A 25,000-nucleotide genomic window follows, 5' to 3' on the forward strand; every position below is an offset into this window, starting at 1 on the left:
TCTTTGAAAAGGTGTATATGTCTTGTAGAAATGTTTTCCTATATGTCTTGTAGAATTCCATATATACAATCTACTAGGAAGCCACCCTAATTTACGGACAAGTTCCTGTTTGTTTTAATTTTAATATTGATTCTTGCCTTCAGGTGATTTTTTTAACTTCATTACATCAAGAGCAAAGCTAAAGTCAAAACCGCCAACGAAGGAACGGTAATAAGGAGTAAAGGGGTTATAAAGGAGTAAAGGTGACACTTTATTACCAAGTCAAAACCACTGCAAATATTGAAAAGAGATTTCAAACCAAAGTGCAATTAAATGTAATGCTTTATTATAGTAATACTTCAGCAGAACAAGTTTTTACTTCATAATTACACACTTTCGCGATCAGCCGCACATCAAATTTTGGTTAACTAACCTTAAATTTCGAAATAGACTCTGAATAGTTGTTGGGCTTACAACTTCGTAAATTCCATAATTTTTTCTCTTATGAACTTATATTATTAGAGGACTTGTTGCATAAAATGTAAGTAAAGCTAGTTTACAATTTTATGACGGTGGTGGACTATTAACTTGGGCGCATATGCAGTGGCCTTTCGGGAAATATAAAATTTACCAAATCCCAAAAATTTCCCATGGCTGAGTTTTCTCTATGAGTTACCCCACACTACTGCACCATAAATTCAAGCTTTGATATAGGTTTGAATTGTATAACCTATATACGAAGCGACTATATTTTGCGCATCGTTAATTATTTCTTTGCAGGAATGCACGCAAGGGGAGGGAACAGAGCTCACCTGTCTCTCTCATAATTCTGAATTTTCCAAAATTTGTATGTATCTGGACATTTTCATTCATAATATAGATTTAGGTTTATTATCCACCTCCGAATAAAATAACTCCTTGGCCTTCCAAAAAAAATACTGCGCTCGTGCTCGTTTCTCTCGTTCAGAAAGGAAGAGACGAAAAAAGAAAATTGTGTCCACTTTTGTTTCCATTCAATCTGAAAAAGTACCCCAAAGGCACAACACTCATATTTGAAATGTGGCCATACTTGTTATGCAATCTTTTTTTTATAGCTTTAAACTTTGATTATCCTTTTATAAGAACAAATTTACTCTGTTCAAATGAAACATCCAACCTGATTTGAAATTCTACTTTTTATGCGAGATTTTATGCGCTTGTTTCTGAAGTCTCCTTAAACTTTACTGAAAAAACTGAGACATTTTCAACAAAAATGCCTCCATCAAAGTCTAAAATATATCTTAGCGTTAAAATTTTTTTGCAAGGTATTAACTACCTTTTAAGAGCAAAAAGAAAGTTTGAGGGAGTGGAAGACATCCCCCTAATAGTAGTATCTTCTTATCTTAAGTTCCAATGACACTTTGTATTACAGTGGGCCATGAAAATGTAGGAAGAGGGGGTGAATACAATTTCCAAAATACGGTTTTTCCAATAATAATGATAAAAATCATTTTTATATGAAAATTCCAAAGGTATACAAAATGTGCTTGTCAAAATTTAGGGCAGGAAGCAAAGAAACTTGTGTTGGGAGAAGTATTCCCCAGCTCCTCTCTTGAAATTAATGCCATCAGACTTTTGCTTTTATTAAAAAAAAAAAATCACCAGTAAGTGACAAAAGAAGAAGTTAAAAAGAGATGGGCAGGAAATTTTGAAAATGTGCTAAACCGTGATAAGTTACAAGAGAAGATATAAAAAAGAATACAAAAAGTTTTGACACTTTTGAAGAGGAGGAATATTTTATATTCTGATGAAGAATTAATGACAGCACTATACAGATTAAAAAATAATTTGGCCCCAGGTGCTGATAGTGTAATAAATAAGTTTTCTTAATTTGAAAAAGGGGTATAAGGAGGAAGCGCCAGGCAATTTTGGGAAAACTTTAATCAAGCCCACACTTTTTAGACTTAGAGATGCTGCAGATGTTTAAAAAGAGAAGGACACGGGGTCTCAGGAAGGAGAGATGATGCGTCGACAGATATTTCACTCTTAGATTAATAACAGAATCGGACCCCTTACGTCACAGATAGAGACGCCACACAAATAGAGACGACATACACACAGAGATGACATGAAGGGGTCCGATGACCTGAGAGTCATCGGACCCCTTTAGTCCTCAGTTATATAGATTATGTTTAAGTGTTGGATTCAGCCGGTAGGAGAGCTTTAGCGAAGGTACTATACTTGCATGGTACATTATATCAGTGATTTAAAGTAGTTACTGCTATACGAGAATGAGATTGCTATGGTTAAGGTATGGAATGAGATTTACGGTTTGTTAAGTACTGAATCAAGAATTAAGCTAAGTTGTATTCTATCCCCATTTATATGGATCGTTTTGATGGACTTCATCCTAAGAAGCATATCAAAGGCTATGGGAGACCATAGAACCGTATGGGGAAATAAAACCCTGCTAGACTTAGATTTTGCTGGTGGTTTGATCATAAAAGATAAAATTCAGCATAATGAATGAATTTTTGAGGTTTCAGAGTAAAAGAATAGGTTTGGAATTAAATGTGAAATAGACTAAGTCACTAAGACAAAAAGCAAGGGAAGGTGATGAGGTGTGATGCTGGGTAACCAGAAAACCAATCAAGTGGATAGTTTCACTTGTATTGGTAGCCTTAATAATAAAGATGATGGGAGGAGTGAAGATATTAAAAATAGAATTGCCAAGGCCCAGGGTGTTTTGCCATAGTTTAATAAAGGTTTTGAAGAATATGAAGATATGTGTACAAACCAAGATTAGAATATTGGAAGCCACAGTGATCAAGTATAGTTTATTAAGGGTGGGCAAGACGTCCGTCTGTCTTTGAAAGAAGGAGGAGGATTTGCAAACAATTTTTCAGAGAAACTGTCTACGGATAGTTTTATGTACCTATATGACTTACCGGATTTCAAACAGTAAGCTGAGCGACAAATTTTGGTCAATCCCGCTTTCTAGAGCAATTAAATTTTAAAATACCAGTTTTTTCAACTGAAACTAAGGAGCAACATTAAAAATTAAGACGAGCAGAAATTATTACGTATATGAAGGGGGTTCTCCCTCCTCAGTACATCGCTCTTCACTCAAAAAGCTTATTAGTACTTTAGGAAAATCTTCATATTGTTCTAATTAAATGACACTTATTGTTCACGAGCCGTTATTAAAGAATTGATTCAAAATTCAAAGTTCAGCGTAAAGAGCAAGGTGATGAAAAGGGGCAACCCTTTTCCTATACGTAATAATTTATGTTCCCTTCAAGCTTTAATGTGGTTTCTTACTTTCAACTGAAATAGGCCTACTTATTTTTCAAAATTTCATTTCAGATTTATTTTTAAATAATGCCAGGAAATCCGGCTCTTCAGAGGAAAATCCCCCTCCCCACTGAGAAATCCTCTAGATAATGCAATCGCGGTGAAAATTTATCCCGGACAATTGCTCTTAACATCCCCACATGTAAAATTGAGTCGGCAAAGAGAAAGTAAGACAAATATAAAGAATTCCATATAGGAATTAAGGCAAATTCTCCCAGTGTAAAATTTTCCCTGAAAAGTTCACCCCCCGGAAACTCTCCTTCCCATGGAAAATTTTCCCTGTGAAAAATACCCCAGCAGATTATTTACCCCCCCCCCCCGCAGAATATATGCGAATTTCCCAATAACAAATACACAATGGGTAAACATAGGGCAAACTTTATAACTTAAAGACCTTTCCCTAGGGCTTTGGGGGGTCATTTTATCTCGATAGGCATAGGTTTTGGTTTGTTGAACTATTTTGAACAAAATAACAATCTCAGAATTTTGATCTGACAATTTTGGGGAGGAAAAGGACGCGGGAGGGGGGCTAGTTGCCCTGCAATCTTATTGGTTACTTAAAAAGGGTACTAGAGCTTTTAAATCCATTCAAATGAGTCATCTCCCGATGATCTAGGACTATTTGTCCGATAATATCACCCCTGGGACAACAACAAATTAAACACGCATCCGTGACCTTCCTTCTGGCAAAAATTATAAAATTCCACATTTTTGCAGATATGAGCTTAAAACCATCATAGTAGGGTTCTATGATACGCTGAATCTGATGGAGTGGATTTTTATTGATATTCTTTGACTTTTAGAGGGTGTTTCATCCTTTTTTGAAAATCAGACACATTTTCTCAGGCTTGTTGCCTTTGATGGGTAACACTGAACTTAGTGAATCTTACATATTTTGTGTCAGCATAATAAGCTGATTGCTTTAATATTCTATTGGTATCAAAACTCTGTATTTTAAAGTTTCGGTTGATATTGAGCCGCGTCACTCCTTAATTGCAGTTCGTTACTACTAACTGTTTGATTAAATAAAAAAGCAAGTTGTTTCTACTGAAAGTAAGGAGCAGCATTAAACTTTAAAATAAATAGAAACTATTTCATATATGAGGGGGATGCCCACTCCTCAAAACCCCACCTATAAGCTATTTTTTTTTAAAGAACTTTTACATAAAGGTTCTGATTCTAAGTACACGGTTATACGGTTAAGTACCCTTGTGTTTCAGGAATCGTTCTTAAGAGTTTTAATGTTCTTGAGTTTTAATGTTGGTCCTTACTTTGAGTAGAAAAAACTTTTTTTTTTCTGATCGGTTTTCAAATAATCCCAGGAAATCAACTCCTCCTTCTCCGTTGAAATCACCCCCCAGAAAAAAACCCTCCATAGAAAGTTCGTCCTACGCAAAATTCTTTCACCAGGAAAATACCCCAGACAATTCCAGACACGCTGCAAGTTACACAGAAAACTTCTTGCTTACGATTCCATCTGAAATACACTCCTTTGCATACTTTCATTTGAATAAAGACTTGTTTTTATTTAGTTTCTGATCCTTTTTAAGTTCCTGGGGGAATTCTTGCTGTGTCGAAAGTATTTCCCAGAAATCCTCCCCATGGAAAATTTCTCCCGCAGAAGATTTCACCATGGATAATTTCTCCTGGTGATAATCCCCCATGGAGAATTTCTCCCGTAGCAAATCTCCCCCCACGTCAACATATCCCAGAGACTCCGCTGAAAATTTCCCCCGGATAATTCCTCTGAATCATATATGAATTCTGACAAATTCCACCCTTGGAAAATTTCTCCCGGAAAGTTCATTCCCAGAAACTTCCATCCTAATGGGAAATTCTCCCCGTAGAAAATCCATCCCCAGAAAACCTCTCCCCCCCCCATCTGAAAAATGTCGGTATGCTTCCCTATAATAAATACTGAATGTAAACAATGGACAAAATTCATAACTTGCGGCCCTTCGTCTGGGATTTTGGGGGGTCGTGACATCTCCAAAGACGTAGTTATTGTACCTTTAACTATACTTAACAAAATGGTTATATCAAAACTTTGATCAGATGGTTTTTGAGGAAAATGGGCATGTAAGGAGGGCTAGCTACCCTTCAGTTTTTTGGGTCACTTATGAAGGGCCCTAGAACCTTTAATTTCCGTTTGAATGATCCCTCTTGTGATACTCTAGGACTATATGTTCGATACGATCACCTCTGGAGAAAACAAAGGCAAAAAAATAGATAAACACGCATCCTTGACCTTTCTTCTGGCAAAAAAAAATACAAAGTTCCAGATTTCGAGCACAAAAATATAAAGTTCCCATTCACAAACGCCAAATCTGATGTTATGATTTTTATTAAGATATTTTGACTTTTAGAGGGTATTTCCCCCTTTTTCGAAAATATGGCAAATTTTCTCAGGCTCGTAGCCTTTGATGGGTAGCATCTAAAGTTAATGAGTATTATATATTTGAAATCAACATAATAAATCGGTCCTTTGATATTTCTATTGGTATCAATATTCCGTTTTTTAAGCTTCGATTATTATTGAGCCACGTAACTCCTTACTTACAGTTCGTTACCATGAACTGTTTGATAATGAGAGAAAGGTTGATATGGTTAGGGTATGTTCTGCTGATGAAGGATAACAGATTACCAAAGATTCCTTGTTTGCCAACCATCTAGGATCAAAAAAAACCCAGCTCGTCCCAAAAACCAGCTAGTTTAAGGGAAATTGGAATTTCTGAGGGGTGTCTGAAGAGAACTGTTGTGAATTTATTGGGATGGAGGAGGAGCGTTCGTGGCTTTATTAGCCTCAGTCAGCTTTATAATGCAGTGAATTCTTAATAGTAATAGTACAAGGCAATTTACTAGATAGTTTTGCTTAAATGTCTGATTTTAAGGTAAATTTTTATCAGAGTTTAAATATAGATAGAGTTGATTTTGCAAGTCTTGCTCAGAATTTTATGCTGCTCACCTATTGGATACCCACCCTACAAATCCCGAACACACAATTGTACTTTGCACAAATTCACAGTTCTGTAAAGCCTTTAATAGTCAAGGACCCAGCAAACGATACTCTAACACCACATGTGTCAACCAGCTCAAACACGTTTGAAGAAATGACTTAGGGGTAAGTATGAAGGGGGCCGAATTGACTACTGAAAGCGAATACTTGTGTGTACAGTAGAAATTTTATGTGCCAAAAGTGATATAACATCTAGTTTGTGTAATCTGTGACGTCAACAACGATAGTAGAAATGGGTTATTACATACAAGATACACATAATTCATTCATGGTTTATTGATCCACGAAGGGGACTAGATTTCTGAAAAATTGATTACATAATCGACAGGGAATTCGATATTGATCTATGAAGGGGAATTAAGAAACAATATGGCTTCTCTGGTCTTTAGATCTGAGAGATAAATTAATATTCTATTTTTAAATATGAACTCTCAAGTCTTTAGGTCTCAGAGATTAATTAACATTCTATTTATAAATATGGGTTCTCTAATCTTTAGTGTCAGATATAAATTAATATTTTATTTATAAATATGGTTTCTCAGGTCTTTAGGTCTGAGAGATAAATATTAATATTCTATCGAAGCCATAACAGTGTAACTAGGAACACCTTAGATTTTTTCAGAAATTCATACGAGATCAAGACAGATTGAATATATTTTACGCGGGAAATGGTTTCCTGGGAATTTCAAATGTGACAGCGCAGGGATGCCGAAATAAAGGAACACGCAGGAATTACTTTTAGGGGATTTTTTGGGCAAAACAGTTTGAGACATTTTAGAAGATGATTTGGGGTGAAACTCAGTTCTCGTTATAATACACAAGTTCCATTTGAACAGTGTTGCAAGGTCCCCTACCCAAATCTAAAGGGGCCCCCGCCCAAATTTTTTGCCCCCCCCCCGTTTTTTACACTTTTTTTTGGCGCACTTGAGACACAGAAGGGCCCCCTACCCCCTGGCCCCCCTCCCCCTGAGCCCCCAAAGAGCCCCCCTCCCCCCGACCCCCCCCCTCCCCCATTTTTTTAATATTTTTTTTGCGCACTTGAGACCCCCCCGAATATATTTTTTCAGAACAAGTTCTGTACGTAATGTCCCTCATAAACCAATTTTACAACTTGAAGTACTCATCCTTATCACCCACAATTTTATATTATGGCTTTTTGAATATCCCAACACCAAGCAATACTTTTCAAAAGGCTTTATTATATCTTTTCAGAACAAGTTTCTTTCTTAATATCCCTCTTAAACCTGTTTTACAAGTTGAAGTACTCATCCTTTTCATCCATAACTTTACCTTACGGTAAAGTTTTTACTTACCCCAACACCAAGCAATACTTTTCGAAAGGCTTTATTATATTATTTCAGAACAAGTTCTTTTCTTAGTATCTCTCCTAAACCTATTTTACAAGTGGAAGTACTCACGCATATCACACAAAACTTTACATTATGGCTTTTTGAATACCCTAACACCAAGCAATATTTTTCAAAGGCTTTATTATATTTTTCAGAACAAATTCTTTTCTAAATATCCCTCTTAACCCCATTTTAAAAGTTGAAGTACTCATCCTTTTCACACAAAACTTTATCTCACGGCTTTTTGCATACCCCAACACCAAGCAATATATTTCAAAAGGAATTATTATATATTTCAGAACAAGTTCTTTTCTTAATATCCATCCAAAACCAATTTTACAAGTTAAAGTACTCATCCTTTTCACCCACAACTTTACTTTATGGATTTTTGAATACCCCAACTCAAAGCAATACTTTTTAAAAGGCTTTATTATATTATTTCAGAACAAGTTCTTTTCTTAATATCCCTCTTAAACCAATTTTACAAGTTGAAGTACTCATCCTTTTCACTCACAACTCAACAGCTTTTTGCATACCCCAACACCCAGCAATACTTTTCAAAAGGCTTTTCAGAACAAGTTCTTTTCTTAATGTCCCTCGTAAATCTATTTTACAGCTTGAAGTATGCATCCTTTTCGCACACAACTCTATGACTTTTTGCATACCCCAACACCAAGCAATACTTTCAAGAGGCTTTATTATATTATTTCAGAACAAGTACTTTCTTAATATCCCTCTTAAACCAATTTTACAAGTTGAATTACTCATCCTTTTCACACACAATTTTATATTATGGCTTTTTGAATATACCAACACCAAGCAATACTTTTCAAAAGCCTTTATTATATCTTTCAGAACAAATTTCTTTCTTAATATCCCTCTTAAACCTGTTTTACAAGTTGAAGTACTCATCCTTTTCATCCATAACTTTACCTTACGGCTGTTTGCTTACCCAAGCACCAAGCAATACTTTTCGAAAGGCTTTATTATATTATTTCAGAACAAGTTATTTTCTTAGTGTCTCTCCTAAACCAATTTTACAAGTTGAAGTACTCACGCTTTTCAACCACAACTTTACTTTATGGCTTTTTTGAATACCCAAACACCAAGCAATACTTTAAAAAGGCTTTATTATATTTTTTCAGAACAAGTTCTTTTCTTAATATCCCTCTTAAACCCATTTTACAACTTGAAGTACTCATCCTTTTCACAGACAACTTTACCTCACGGCTTTTTGCATACCCCAACACCAAGCAATACATTTCAAAAGGTACTATCATATTATTTCAGAACAAGTTCTTTTATTAATTTCCCTCCTAAACCAATTTTACAAGTTGAAGTACTCACCCTTTTCACGCCCAACTTTACTTTATGGCTTTTTGAACACCCCAACACCAAGCAATACATTTTAAAAGGCTTTGTTATATTTTCCAGAACAAGTTCTTTTCTCAATGTCCCTCATAAACCAATTTTACAACTTGAAGTACTCATCCTTTTCACACACAACTCAACAACTTTTTGCATACCCCAACACCAAGCAATACTTTTCAAAAGGCTTTTCAGAACAAGTTCTTTTCTTAATATCCCTCCTACATCTATTTTACAACTTCAAGTATGCATCCTTTTCGCCCACAACTCTATGACTTTTTGCATACCCCAACACCAAGCAATACTTTCAAAAGGCTTTATCATATTATTTCAGAACAAGTCCTTTCTTAATATCCCTCTTAAACCAATTTTACAAGTTGAATTACTCATCCTTTTCACACACAACTCTACGACTTTTTGCATACCCCAACACCAAGCAATACTTTTCAAAAGGTTTTATTATATTATTCTTTTCTTAATGTCACTCTTAAACCTATTTTATAAGTTGAAGTACTCATCCTTTTCACACACAACTGTACGACTTTTTACGTACTCCAACACCAAGCAATACTTTTCAAAAGTCTTTTCAGAACAAGTTCTTTTCTTAATGTTCTCCTAAATCAATTTTACAAGTTGAAGTACGCTTCCTTTTCACAGACAATTCTACGACTTTTTGCATACCCCAATACCAAGGAATACTTTCAAAAGGCATTATTATATCTTTTCAGAACAAGTTCTTTATGTTATGTCGCTCCTAAACCTATTTTACAACTTGAAGTACTCATCCTTTTCACACACAACTTTACATTATAGCTTTTTGCATACCCCAACACCAAACAATACTTTTCAAAAGGCTTTCTTATATTTTTTCAGAACAAATTCTTTTCTTAATATCCTTCATAAACCCATTTTACAACTTGAAGTACTCATCCTTTTCACACAAAACTTTACCTCACGGCTTTTTGCATACCCCAACACCAAGCAATATATTTCAAAAGGAATTATTATATTATTTCAGAACAAGTTCTTTTCTTAATGTCCATCCTAAACCAATTTTACAAGTTGAAGTACCCATCCTTTTCACCCACAACTTTACTTTATGGCTTTTTGAATACCCCAACACCAAGCAATACTTTTTAAAAGGCTTTTCAGAACAAGTTCTTTTCTTAATGTCCCTCCTAAATCTATTTTACAGCTTGAAGTATGCATCCTTTTCGCCCACAACTCTATGACTTTTTGCATACCCCAACACCAAGCAATACTTTCAAAAGGCTTTATTATATTATTTCAGAACAAGTCCTTTCTTAATATCCCTCTTAAACCAATTTTACAAGTTGAATTACTCATCCTTTTCACACACAATTTTATATTATGGCTTTTTGAATATCCCAACACCAAGCAATACTTTTCAAAAGCCTTTATTATATCTTTCAGAACAAATTTCTTTCTTAATATCCCTCTTAAACCTGTTTTACAAGTTGAAGTACTCATCCTTTCATCCATAACTTTACCTTACGGCTGTTTGCTTACCCCAACACCAAGCAATACTTCTCGAAAGGCTTTATTATATTATTTCAGAACAAGTTATTTTCTTAATGTCTCTCCTAAACCAATTTTACAAGTTGAAGTACTCATCCTTTTCACCCACAACTTTACTTTATGGCTTTTTTGAATATCCCAACACCAAGCAATACTTTTCAAAGGCTTTATTATATTTTTCATAACAAGTTCTTTTCTTACTATCCCTCTTAAACCCATTTTAAAACTTGAAGTACTCATCCTTTTCACAGACAACTTTACCTCACGGCTTTTTGCATACCCCAACACCAAGCAATACATTTCAAAAGGTATTATTATATTATTTCAGAACAAGTTCTTTTCTTAATGTCCATCCTAAACCAATTTTACAAGTTGAAGTACTCATCCTTTTCACCCACAACTTTACTTTATGGATTTTTGAATACCCCAACACCAAGCAATACTTTTAAAAAGGCTTTATTATATTATTTCAGAACAAGTTCTTTTCTCAATATCCCTCTTAAACCAATTTTACAAGTTGAAGTACTCATCCTTTTCACACACAACTCAACAGCTTTTTGCATACCCCAACACCCAGCAATACTTTTCAAAAGCCTTTTCAGAACAAGTTCTTTTCTTAATGTCCCTCCTAAATCTATTTTACAACTTGAAGTATGCATCCTTTTCGCCCACAACTCTATGACTTTTTGCATACCCCAACACCAAGCAATACTTTCAAAAGGCTTTATCATATTATTTCAGAACAAGTCCTTTCTTAATATCCCTCTTAAACCAATTTTACAAGTTGAATTACTCATCCTTTTCACACACAACTCTACGACTTTTTGCATACCCCAACACCAAGCAATACTTTTCAAAAGGTTTTATTATATTATTCTTTTCTTAATGTCACTCTTAAACCTATTTTATAAGTTGAAGTACTCATCCTTTTCACACACAACTCTACGACTTTTTACATACTCCAACACCAAGCAATACTTTTCAAAAGTCTTTTCAGAACAAGTTCTTTTCTTAATGTTCTCCTAAATCAATTTTACAAGTTGAAGTACGCTTCCTTTTCACAGACAATTCTACGACTTTTTGCATACCCCAATACCAAGGAATACTTTCAAAAGGCATTATTATATCTTTTCAGAACAAGTTCTTTACGTAATGTCGCTCCTAAACCAATTTTACAACTTGAAGTACTCATCCTTATCACCCACAACTTTACATTATGGCTTTTTGCATACCTCAACACCAATCAATAATTTTTAAAAGGCTTTATTATATCTTTTAAGAACAAGTTCTTTTTTTAATACCCCTCCTATACCCATTTTGCAACGTGAAGTACTCATTCTTTTTACCCACAACTTTACTTAACAGCTTTTTGAACACCCCAACACCAAGCTATACTTTTCAAACGGCTTTATTATATTATTTCAGAACAAGATCCTTTCTTAATATCCCTCCTAAGCCCATGTTACATGTTGAATTACTCATCCTTATCACCACAACTTTAATTTACTACTTTTTGCATACCTCAACATCAAGCAATACTTTTCAAAGGGCTTTATTACATAATTTCAGAACAAGTTTTTTTCTTAATATCCCTTCTAAACCAATTTTACAAGTTGAAGTACTCATCATTTTCACCCACAACTTTACTTTACGACCTTTTTGCATACAACAACATCAAGCAAGGTTCCACTTCAGTTCAGATTTTTCCCCAATGACATAAATTTAAAGTTCGGCTCCAAATTTTTTTGTAAAAGATAGAAAAAGTTGTACATTGATCTTGAATATTTCACCATGACGATAAGGAGCTCCACTTTAAATCTGAGATTTTCCCCAAAGTCATAAGGAGATTTAAAGCTCAGTTCTAGATTTTAGCGTTGAAGATAGGAAAAGTTATACTATGACTCAAGGATGGATCCAGGAATTTTTTCCGGGGGGGATTTTACTACTTTTTGACTTTTTCGGGGGGTGTTTTAGTAATTTTTAACTCAGTTTTGACTAATTTTACTGATTTTTACTTAGGTTTTACTAGTTTTCGACTTATTTTCGGCTCGGTAAAAAATTTTGGGGGGGGGGGGTGGTTCAAACCGGGTAACTCCCCCCCCCCGGGCTCCGGCCTTGCTATGACTGTGACTATTTTCCATGAAGATAAAAAGTTCCATTTTAATTCTTATTTTATCTATGAGAAGAAATAAGTTACAGATCAATTATATTTCTTCCCGAGAAAAAAAAATTTACCACGTCAGTTCAATATTTTCTCAAAGAGTTGAAAAAATTTAAAGTATTGTTCAAATTTGGTTATAGAAGACAGAAAAAGTTATGCTTTGATTATAATAAAGTAGCTGAATTCTGGCTCTTAATAAACAAATAACGCTTCAATTATTACTTCTACAGGGAAAATGAAAAGCTTCCACTTCAGTTCTTGATTACCCAAAGACATAAAAAATTAAAGTTCTATTCTAAATTTTCCCATAGAAGATAGAAAAAGTTATACCAAAGCTGTGAATATTTTCCATGAAGATAAAAAGTTCCATTTTAATTCTAAATTTTCTCAACGAAGTGGGGGAAAGTTCAAGTTCTCTTCTGAACTTTCTCAATGAAAAAGAAATTAGTTACAGATCAATTATATTTTTCCAAAGAATATAAAAAGGTTCAGCTTCAGTTCTGATTTTTCTCAAAGAGATGAAAAAATTTAAAGTACTGTTCCAAATTTGTTCGAAGAAGATAGAAAAAGCTATACATTGATTGTGAAAAGTTAGCTCAATTTGGAATTACCAAAGAACTTACAGATCAATTCTAATTTTTCCCATGAAAAAAAAATGTTCCACTTCAGTTCTTAATTTCTCAAATGACGTAAAAATTTAAAGTTCAGTTCTAAATTTTTCCGTGGAAGATCGGAAAAGTTATACTATGATTGTGTATATTTTCCATAAAGATAAAAAGTTAGGTTAATTTAGGTTGACTTAGAGTGGCACACCACTCTAAGTGGAACTAAATTAACCTAACTCTTTGCATGTCTCTCTCACTATGACTGTGTGTCTGAGCGGGTGTGCTGCCATCTATAGCAACATGAAATATAGTTGCGGCTATAGTAATCGTACTCTATGCTTGCTCTTACATCGGAAGTGGCTTTCCCAGTGGTAGTCCATGGTAGGTTATCGAGACTATCTAGTTTATTGCATGTGTTAGATAAGTAATTTTCATCCATTGGATGGATAAATACCGACATCATATTTAAAAAAAGTGGAAATGAATTATTCGAGAAAAGTTTGTACACACTATAAAGTCTTCGCTGCCTTGAATGCTGACAAAGATTTGAATTTGAACTATGAAAAAGTAGTAGTGGAGATCTCATTGAGGAGGTATGTCTACGTTGTCATGACAACGAGAAGTTGAGTTCCTTAGGAGCACCCAAGAATTTGTATCATGAAAATGGTGGATATAAGAAAGTATCATTTCCAGAGAAATTAGTACTCAAAGAGAATGCCAACATAAAAATAATAGTTGATGAAGAGGGACAACTTCTAGCTAATGGTTCTGGTAACATGTTAGCCGTTGATAGATCATTTCGTCATCTTTCCGGTGTTAGCATTCGAATGAAAGCAAAGGGAAATAGAAGACATGCATACTGCTGCACCAACATCATAAATCATATCTTGTCAACGTGCCAGAACTATTATCTCTGTAAAAATAATGTGATAATAGACAATGAAATCACAGTCAATATAAAAAGAGCATTGACAGCCAATATCACTAATGAATATCAAGATAAATAAATGGAGAATAAAGCATAAGTGAACATTATTACTACCAAAGATGATACGGTCAATGAATTAAATAATACCAAGGATGGAATGTGCATTGAATCTGTGTTCGATATCCCATTAAAAATTGTATATGAATAAAAATGGAATAATGATTATTCAAGCGGTTCTGAACTAAGAGAAATGAGTAGCTCTAGTATTAATAAAGAAACTAATGATATATTTTATGGAACAGATTCGAAATGTTCAAAGTGGCTCAATAATATTAATAGTGTATAATGATATATGTAATATACTTCTATGTTAATATTCTACATATTGTTATTTCAATAAAAATATTTTATGCATTACTTTGTTATATTTCTATTATTTTAGGATACGTTAGCATGTCAACGCTTAGGATGTTTATTAGAAAAGCCGGAGATTTTTTATTTTCTTTGTAAAAAATTTGAATTAGAATATAACTGGGTTCTCTCCATGATGAAAATTCAGGGGGGACTTTCAACTTTTCTTCACTGTTGTGAGAATAATTAGGCTAAAAGTCTAACCTTTTTACTTCTCCTGGAAAACATTCCGAGGAGAGCATAAACTTTTCCTCACTTCTTTGAGAAAATATAGAATTAAAACAGAACATTTTCTCTTCTTGGAGGAAAAATTCAGAATCGAAGTATCTACGGTAAAATTTAGAACTGAAATTTAAATTTTTCATCTCTTTGAGAAAAACCAGAACTGAAGTGGAACCTTTTTATTTTCTTGGAAAAATTAGAAGAGAACTTGAACTTTTCTTTACTTCATTGATAAAATTTAGAATTAAAGTGGAACTTTTTGTCTTCTTGGTAAGTATTCACATCTAAGGTATAACTTTTTCTATCTTCTACGCAAAAATTTCGAACAGAACTTTCAATTTTTCATCTCTTTGAGAAAAAAGAGCTGAAGTGGAACTTTTTTATTTTCATGGGAAAAATTAGAATTGATCTCTAACTATTTAGAACAGAACTTTCAATTTTTTCCTCTCTGAGAAAATTTAGATTCGAAGTGGAACCTTTTTATTTTCATGGAAAAGCTTAGAATTGATCTGTAACTTATTTCTTTTTCATTGAGAAAATTCTGAAGAGAACTTGAACTTTTCTTCACTTCATTGAGAAACTTTAGAATTAAAGTGAAACTTTTTAAGAACTGAAGTGGAACCTTTTTATTTTCATGGAAAAAATTAGAATTGATCTGTAAGTTCTTTGGTAATTCCGAATTGAGCTAACTTTTCAAAATCAATGTATAACTTTTTATATCTTCTATGAAAAATTTGGAACAGTACTTAAGATTTTTTCATCTTTTTGAGAAAAATCAGGACTGAAGTTGAGCCTTTTTATATTCTTTGGAAAAAAATTGAATTGATCTTTAACTAATTTCTTTTTCATTGAGAAAGTTCAGAAGAGAACTTAAACTTTCCCCCACTTCGTTGAGAAAATTTAGAATTAAAGTGGAACTTTTTGTCTTCATGGAAAATATTCACAACTGTGGTATAATGTTTTCTACCTTATATGGGAAAATTTAGAATAGAACTTTAATCTTTTATTTCTTTGGGGAATTAAGAACTGAGGTGGATGCTTTTTATTTTCTCTGGAGAAATTAGAATTGAAGTATAAGTTCTTTGGTAAAATTCAAAATAGAGTTAACTTTTCATGATCAAAGTATAGTTTTTCTATCTTCTATGAAAAATTTGGAACAGTACTTAAAATTTTTTCATCTCTTTGAGAAAAATCTGAATTGAAGTGGAAAATTTTTATTTTCTCTGGAAAAAACAGAATTAATCTGTAACTTATTTCTTTTCATAGATAAAATTATAATTGAAATGGAACTTTTTATCTTCATGGAAAATATTCACAATCATAGTATAACTTTGCCTATCTTCTATGGAAAAATTTAGAACAGAACTTTGAATTTTTTATGCCTTTTGAGAAATTAATAACTGAAGTGGAAGCTTTTCTTCATTTTCTTTGGTAGAATTCAGAATTGATCTATATTTTTCTCTTTTCTAAGAAAATTCAGAAGAGAACTTGAACATTTTGCACTTCTTCGAGAAAATTCAGAATTAAAGTGTAGCTCCTTATCGTCATGGCGAATATTCACGATCAAAGTATAACTTCTTTCTATCTTCTATAAGAAATTTGGAACAGAACTTTAAATTTTTCATCTCTTTGATATAAATCGTAAATGAAATTAAGAAAATTTGGAATTAAAATGAAACTTTTTATCTTCATGGAAAATATTCACAATCATAGTATAACTTTTTCTATCTTCTATGAAAAATTTGGAGCAGAACTTTAAATTTTTCATCTCTTTGAGAAAAATCGGAATTGAAATTATGAAAATTTAGAATTAAAATGGAACTCTTTATCTTCATGGAAAATATTCACAATCTTATTATAACTTTTCCTATCTTCTATGGAAAAATTTAGAACAGAACTTATAATTTTTTATGTCTTTGATAAATTAAGAACTGAAGTATTTTTTTCATTTTCTTTGGTAAATTTAAGAATTCAGCTAAATTTTTCTCTTCTTTAAGAAAATTCAGAAGAGAACTTTAACATTTTACACTTCTTTGAGAAAACTCAGAATTAAAGTGTAGCTCCTTATCGTCATGGCGAATATTCACGACCAAAGTATAACTTTTTTTTATCGTCTACGAAAAATTTGGAAGAGCGATGGAATTTTTCTTCACTTCTTTGAGAAAATGTATATTTAAAGCTGAACTTTTTCTCGTCTTGGAGGAAAAATTCATAATGGGTGTATCTAGGGTAAAATTTAGAACAGAACCTTAAATTTTTCATCTCTTTGAGAAAAATCGGAAGTGAAATTATAAAAATTTAGAATTGGAGTAAAACTTTTTATCTTCATGGAAAATATACACAATCATAGTATAACTTTTCCTATCTTCCACGGAAAAATTTAGAACTGAACTTTAAATTTTTATGTCATTTGAGAAATTGAGAACTGAAGTGGAACCTTTTTATTTTCATGGAAAAAATTAGAATTGATCTGTAAGTTCTTTGGTAATTCCGAATTGAGCTAACTTTTCACAATCAATGTATAACTTTTTCTATCTTCTATGAAAAATTTGGAACAGTACTTTAAATTTTTCATCTTTTTGAGATAAATCAGAACTGAAGCTGAGCCTTTTTATATTCTTTGGAAAAATAGAATTGATCTGTAACTAATTTCTTTTTCATTGAGAAAGTTCAGAAGAGAACTCAAACTTTCCCCCACTTCGTTGAGAAAATTTAGAATTAAAGTGGAACTTTTTATCTTCATGGAAAATATTCACAATCATAGTATAACTTTTCCTATCTTCTATGACAAATTTGGAGCAGAACTTTAAATTTTTCATCTCTTTGAGAAAAATCGGAATTGAAATTATGAAAATTTAGAATTAAAATGGAACTCTTTATCTTCATGGAAAATATTCACAATCTTATTATAACTTTTCCTATCTTCTATGGAAAAATTTAGAACAGAACTTATAATTTTTTATGTCTTTGATAAATTAAGAACTGAAGTATTTTTTCATTTTCTTTGGTAAATTTAAGAATTGAGCTAAATTTTTCTCTTCTTTAAGAAAATTCAGAAGAGAACTTTAACATTTTACACTTCTTTGAGAAAACTCAGAATTAAAGTGTAGCTCCTTATCGTCATGGCGAATATTCACGACCAAAGTATAACTTTTTTCTATCTTCTACAAAAAATTTGGAACAGAACTTGAAGTTTTCTTCACTTCTTTGAGAAAATATATAATTAAAGCTGAACTTTTTCTCTTCTTGGATGAAAAATTCAGAATCGTTGTATCTAGGGTAAAATTTAGAACAGAACTTTAAATTTTTCATCTCTTTGAGAAAAATTGGATGTGAAATTATAAAAATTTAGAATTGGAGTGAAAATTTTTATCTTCATGGAAAATATACACAATCATAGTATAACTTTTCCTATCTTCCATGGAAAAATTTAGAACTGAACTTTAAATTTTTATGTCATTTGAGAAATTAAGAACTGAAGTGGAACCTTTTTATTTTCATGGAAAAAATTAGAATTGATCTGTAAGTTCTTTGGTAATTCCGTATTGAGCTAACTTTTCACAATCAATGTATAACTTTTTCTATCCTCTATGAAAAATTTGGAACAGTACTTTAAATTTTTCATCTCTTTGAGAAAAATCAGAACTGAAGCTGAGCCTTTTTATATTCTTTGGAAAAATAGAATTGATCTGTAACTAATTTTCTTTTCATTGAGAAAGTTCAGAAGAGAACTCAAACTTTCCCCCACTTCGTTGAGAAAATTTAGAATTAAAGTGGAACTTTTTATCTTCATGGAAAATATTCACAACTATGGTATATTTTTTCTGCCTTCTATGGGAAAATTTAGAATAGAACTTTAATCTTTTATGTCTTAGGGGAATTAAGAACTGAGGTGGAAGCTTTTTATTTTATTTGGAGAAATTAGAATTGAAGTGTAAGTTCTTTGGTAAAATACAGAATTGAGTTAAGGTGTCACGATCAGAGTATAACTTTTTCTATTTTCTATGAAAAATTTGGAACAGTACTTTAAATTTTTTCATCTCTTTGGGAAAAATCTGAACTGAAGTGGAAAATTTTTATATTCTCTGGAAAAAATAGAATTGATCCGTAACTTATTTCTTCTCATAGATAAAATTAGAATTCAAATGGAACTTTTTATCTTCATGGAAAATATTCACAATCATTATATAACTTTGCCTATGATCTATGGAAAAATTTAGAACAGAACTTTGAATTTTTTATGCCTTTTGAGAAATTAATAACTGAAGTGGAAGCTTTTCTTCATTTTCTTTGGTAGAATTCAGAATTGATCTAATTTTTTCTCTTTTCTAAGAAAATTCAGAAGAGAACTTGAACATTTTGCACTTCTTCGAGAAAAAGCAGAATTAAAGTGTAGCTCCTTATCGTCATGGCGAATATTCACGATCAAAGTATAACTTCTTTCTATTTTCTATAAGAAATTTGGAACAGAACTTTAAATTTTTCATCTCTTTGAGATAAATCGTAAATGAAATTAAGAAAATTTAGAATTGAAATGCAACTTTTTATCTTCATGGAAAATATTCACAATCATAGTATAACTTTTCCTATCTTCTATGAAAAATTTGGAGCAGAACTTTAAATTTTTCATCTCTTTGAGAAAAATCGGAATCGAAATTATGAAAATTTAGAATTAAAATGGAACTCTTTATCTTCATGGAAAATATTCACAATCATAGTATAACTTTTCCTATCTTCTATGGAAAAATTTAGAACAGAACTTATAATTTTTTATGTCTTTGATAAATTAAGAACTGAAGTATTTTTTCATTTTCTTTGGCAAATTTAAGAATTGAGCTAAATCTCTTCTTTAAGAAAATTTAGAAGAGAACTTTAACATTTTGCACTTCTTCGTAAAAACTCAGAAATAAGGTGTAGTTCCTTATCTCCAAGATAAATATTCAAGACTAATGTACAGCTGTTTTGTATTGTATACGAAAAATTTGAGGCAAGGCCGGAATTTTTTTTCACTACGTTGAGAAAATATATATAATTAAAGCCGAACTTTTTATCCTCTTGGAGGAAATATTCAGAATGGATGTATCCAGGGTAAAATTTAGAATATAACCTGAAATTTTTTCATCTCTTTGAGAAAAATCGGAAGTGAAATTATAAAAATTTAGAATTGGAGTGAAAATTTGTATCTTCATGGAAAATATACACAATCATAGTATAACTTTTCCTATCTTCCACGGAAAAATTTAGAACTGAACTTTAAATTTTTATGTCATTTGAGAAATTGAGAACTGAAGTGGAACCTTTTTATTTTCATGGAAAAAATTAGAATTGATCTGTAAGTTTTTTTGGTAATTCCGAATTGAGCTAACTTTTCACAATCAATGTATAACTTTTTCTATCTTCTATGAAAAATTTGGAACAGTACTTTAAATTTTTCATCTCTTTGAGAAAAATCAGAACTGAAGCTGAACCTTTTTATATTCTTTGGAAAAATAGAATTGATCTGTAACTAATTTCTTTTCCATTGAGAAAGTTCAGAAGAGAACTCGAACTTTCCCCCACTTGGTTGAGAAAATTTAGAATTAAAGTGGAACTTTTTATCTTCATGGAAAATATTCACAACTGTGGTATATTTTTTTCTATCTTCTATGGGAAAAGTTAGAATAGAACTTTAATTTTTTATGTCTTTGGGGAAATAAGAACAGAGGTGGAAGCTTTTTATTTTCTCTGGAGAAATTAGAATTGAAGTGTAAGTTCTTTGGTAAAATTCAGAATTGAGTTAACGTTTCACGATCAGAGTATAACTTTTTCTATTTTCTATGAAAAATTTGGAACAGTACTTTAAATTTTTTCATCTCTTTGAGAACAATCTGAACTGAAGTGGAAAATTTTTATATTCTCTGGAAAAAATAGAATTGATCCGTAACTTATTTCTTCTCATAGATAAAATTAGAATTCAAATGGAACTTTTTATCTTCATGGAAAATATTCACAATCATAGCATAACTTCGCCTATCTTCAACGCTAAAATTTAAAACTGAGCTTTAAATTTTTTTATGACTTTGGGAAAAATCTCAGAATTAAAGTGGAGCCCTTTATCTTCATGGTGAAATATTCACGATCAATCTATAATTTCTTCAGTCTTCTACAAAAAATGTTGGGGAGAACTTTAAATTTATGTCTTAGGGGAAAAATCTGAACTGAAGTGGAACTTTGCTTGATGTTGTGGTGTGCAAAAAGGTCGTAAAATAAAGTTGTGGGTGAAAAGGATGAGTATTTCAACTTGTAAAATTGGTTTAGAAGGGATATTAAGAAAAAAACTTGTTCTAAAATAATATAATAAAGTCCTTTGAAAAGTGTTGCTTGGTGTTGGGGTATGCAAAAAGTCGTAAATTAAAGTTGTGGGTGATAAGGATGAGTACTTCAACATGTAAAATGGGTTTAGGAGGGATATCAAGAAAAGGATCTTTTTCTAAAATAATATAATAAAGACGTTTGAAAAGTATTGCTTGGTCTAGAGGTATTCAAAAAGTCGTAAAGTAAAGCTGTGGGTGAAAAGGATGAGTACTTCAACTTGTAAAATTGGTTTAGGATGGATATTAAGAAAAGAACTTGTTCTGAAATAATATAATAAAGCCTTTTGAAAAGTATTGCTTGGTGTTGGGGCATGCAAAAAGTCGTAAATTAAAGTTGTGGGTGAGAAGGATGAGTACTTCAACATGTAAATTGGGTTTAGGAGGGATATTAAGAAAAGGGTCTTGTTCTGAAATAATATAATAAAGCCGTTTGAAAAGTATTGCTTGGTGTAGAGGTATTCAAAAAGCCGTAAAGTAAAGTTGTGGGTGAAAAGGATGAGTACTTCAACTTGTAAAATTGGCTTAGGATGGATATTAAGAAAAGAACGTGTTCTGAAATATTATAATAAAGCCTTTTGAAAAGTAATGCTTAGTGTTGGACATGCAAAAAGCCGTAAGGTAGAGTTGTGGATGAAAAGGATGAGTACTTCAACTTGTAAAAACAGGTTTAAGAGGGATATTAAGAAAAGAACTTGTTCTGAAAAAATATAATAAAGCCTTTTGAAAAGTATTGCTTGGTGTTGGGGTATTCAAAAAGACATAATATAAAGTTGTGGTTGATAAGGATGAGTACTTCAAATTGTAACATTGGTTTAGGAGGGACATTTCGTAAACAGCTTGTTCTGAAAAGATATAATAAAGCCTTTTGAAAGTATTGCTTGGTGTTGGGGTATGCAAAAAGTCATAGAGTTATGTGTGAAAAAGATGTGTTCTTCAACTTGTAAAATTGATTTAGGAGGGACTTTAAGTAAAGAACTTGTTCTGAAAAGATATAACAAAGCCTTTTGAAAAGAATTGCTTTGTGTTGGGGTATGCAAAAAGCCATAAAGTAAAGTTGTGGGTTAAAAGGATGAGTACTTCAACTTGTAAAATTGGTTTAGGAGGGACATTACGTAAACAGCTTGTTCTGAAAAGATATAATAAAGCCTTTTGAAAGTATTGCTTGGTGTTGGGGTATGCAAAAAGTCATTGAGTTATGTGTGAAAAGGATGTGTACTTCAACTTGTAAAATTGATTTAGGAGGGACATTAAGAAAAGAACTTCTTCTGAAAAGACTTTTGAAAAGTATTGCTTGGTGTTGGAGTTTGCAAAAAGTCGTAGAGTTTTGTGTGAAAAGAATGAGTACTTCAACTTATAAAATATGTTTAAGAGTGACATTAAGAAAAGAATAATATAATAAAGCCTTTTGAAAAGTATTGCTTGGTGTAGGGGTATGCAAAAGGTCGTAGAGTTGTCTGTGAAAAGGATGAGTACTTCAACATGTAAAATTGGTTTAAGAGGGATATTAAGAAAAGACCTTGTTCTGAAACAATATAATAAAGCCTTTTGAAAGTATTGCTTGGTGTTGGGGTATGCAAAAAGTCATAGAATTGTGGGTGAAAAGGATGCGTACTTCAAGTTGTAAAATAGATTTAGGAGGGATATTAAGAAAAGAACTTGTTCTGGAAAGCCCTTTGAAAGGTATGGCTTGGTGTTGGGGTATGCAAAAAGTCGTAGAGTTGTGTTTGAAAAGGGTGAGTACTTCAACATGTAAAATTGGTTTAAGAGGGATATTATGGAAAGAACTTGTTCTGAAATAATATAATAATGCATTTTGAAAAGTATTGCTTGGTGTTGGGGTATTCAAAAAAGCCATGAAGTAAAGTTGTGGGTGAAAGTGATGAGTACTTCAACTTGTAAAATTGGTTTAGGAGGGACATTAAGAAAAGAATTTGTTCTGAAATAATAATAAAGCCTTTTGAAAAGTATTGCTTGGTGTTGGGGTATGCAAAAAGCCGTAAGGTAAAGTTATGGATGAAAAGGATGAGTACTTCAACTTGTAAAATAGGTTTAGGAGGGATATTAAGAAAGGAACTTGTTCTGAAAAGATGTAATAAAGCCTTTTGAAACGTATTGCTTGGTGTTGGGGTATTCAAAAAGCCATAAAATAAAGTTGTGGGTGATAAGGATGAGTACTTCAAGTTGTAAAATTGGTTTATGAGGGACATTACGTAAAATACTTGTTCTGAAAAGATATATTCGGGGGGAGCCAAAAAGTTGGGGGGGGGGGGGGAGGGGGCCATTCTGTGTCTCAAGTGCGCAAAAAAAGTATTAAAAAATGGGGGGCAGGGGGAGGGAGGCTCTTTGGGGGCACAGGGGGAGGGCCCAGGGGAGGGGAGCCCTTTTGTGTCTGGAGCGCGCCAAAAAAAGTGTAAAAAAATGGGGGGGGCAAAAAAGTTGGCCGGGGGCTCCTTTGGATTTGGGTAGGGGACCTTACAACACTGTTCAAATGGAACTTGTGTATTATAACGACCATAGAGTTTCACCCCAAATCATCTTTTAAAATGTATCAAACTGTTTCGCCAAAAAAAATCCCCTAAAAGTAATTCCTGCGTGTTCCTTTGTTTCGGCATCCCTGCGCTGTCACATTTGAAATTCCCAGGAAACCATTTCCCGTGTAAAATATATTTAATCTGTCTTGATCTGGTATGAATTTCTGAAAAAATCTAATGTGTTCCTAGTTCCACTATTATGGCTTCGATAGAGTATTAATATTTACTCTCAGAGCTAGAGACCAGAGAAGCCATATTTAAAAATAGAATATTAATTTATCTCTCAGACCTAAAGACCAGAGAAGCGATATTTAAAAAAAAGAATATTACTCTATCCCTCATATCTAAAGACCAGAGAAACCATATTGTTTCTTAATTCCCCTTCATAGATCAATATCGAATTCCCTGTCGATTATGTAATCAATTTTTCAGAAATCTAGTCCCCTTCTTGGATCAATAAACCATGAATAAATTATGTGTATCTCATATGTAATAACCCATTTCTACTAACAATGTTTTCTATTTTATGACCGGAAGGAGAGGTTTGAAGCCAGAGTGTATTTTTAGTAGCTCGTTTTTTTCTACTCTTGAATACCGTAAGTAAATACATGGGAGATCAATATTTGGTTTTCTTTTCTCTGAAACACTCTCCATTTGAAGATTTCACAAAAAGTTAAAGCACAACCTTCTTCCCAGGAAAAGTGAAAAGGATAAGGGGAAATAAGCCCATTAGTATAATAACTATGTCAATATCTTTTTAACAAACTGTCACCCTTTTAAAGCCCTTTCTGAAGCAAATTACATCGAGCAAAGCCATTCTGTTGTCCACTTATTTATATGTTCTACGACAAAATTTCTTGAAAATGGTCGAAACAACATCAAGACTTAAATATAAAACTTTCATCCTGTCTTCAATTCCTCCATATAGCTATCCTGTTATTCAATTCTTTTGTAGTTCACTATTGCTTTATAAAACTTTTAAGCGCTGCAATATATTTGTAGTTTCTGATTCCTGAGCTAGTCGAGAAAGAGTAAACGATCGAACAGTCACTAAATAACTAGGTCAGTATGGCTAAAATATTGCATCATACCCATCAATCACCATATGAATTCTCTTGCTGTTTCACGTATTTAATTAATCGTATGGCTCAGATTTTGACAGTTTTATGTTCAGCTAATAGCTTTTGGCGGACTTTTGGCATTAA

At 32.5% G+C, this 25,000-nt stretch overlaps 1 protein-coding gene across 1 annotated transcript in view; it reads left to right on the top strand.

Moving 5' to 3' along the window:
* The first annotated feature begins 451 nt into the window (after positions 1-451).
* Positions 452-25,000, top strand: part of LOC148941318 (uncharacterized) — a 41,964-nt gene continuing 17,415 nt past the window's right edge. Inside the window, exon 1 of the mRNA XM_089104407.1 lies at positions 452-520. Within this exon, the coding sequence (XP_088960533.1) occupies positions 519-520 (2 nt within the window). The 5' untranslated portion in view covers positions 452-518. The remainder of the gene's footprint in view (positions 521-25,000) is intronic.

Source organism: Artemia sp. Qi Xiang Cuo, chromosome 18 (assembly GCF_049724085.1).
Source record: "Artemia sp. Qi Xiang Cuo chromosome 18, ASM4972408v1, whole genome shotgun sequence".
NCBI classification, from domain to species: domain Eukaryota; kingdom Metazoa; phylum Arthropoda; class Branchiopoda; order Anostraca; family Artemiidae; genus Artemia; species Artemia sp. Qi Xiang Cuo.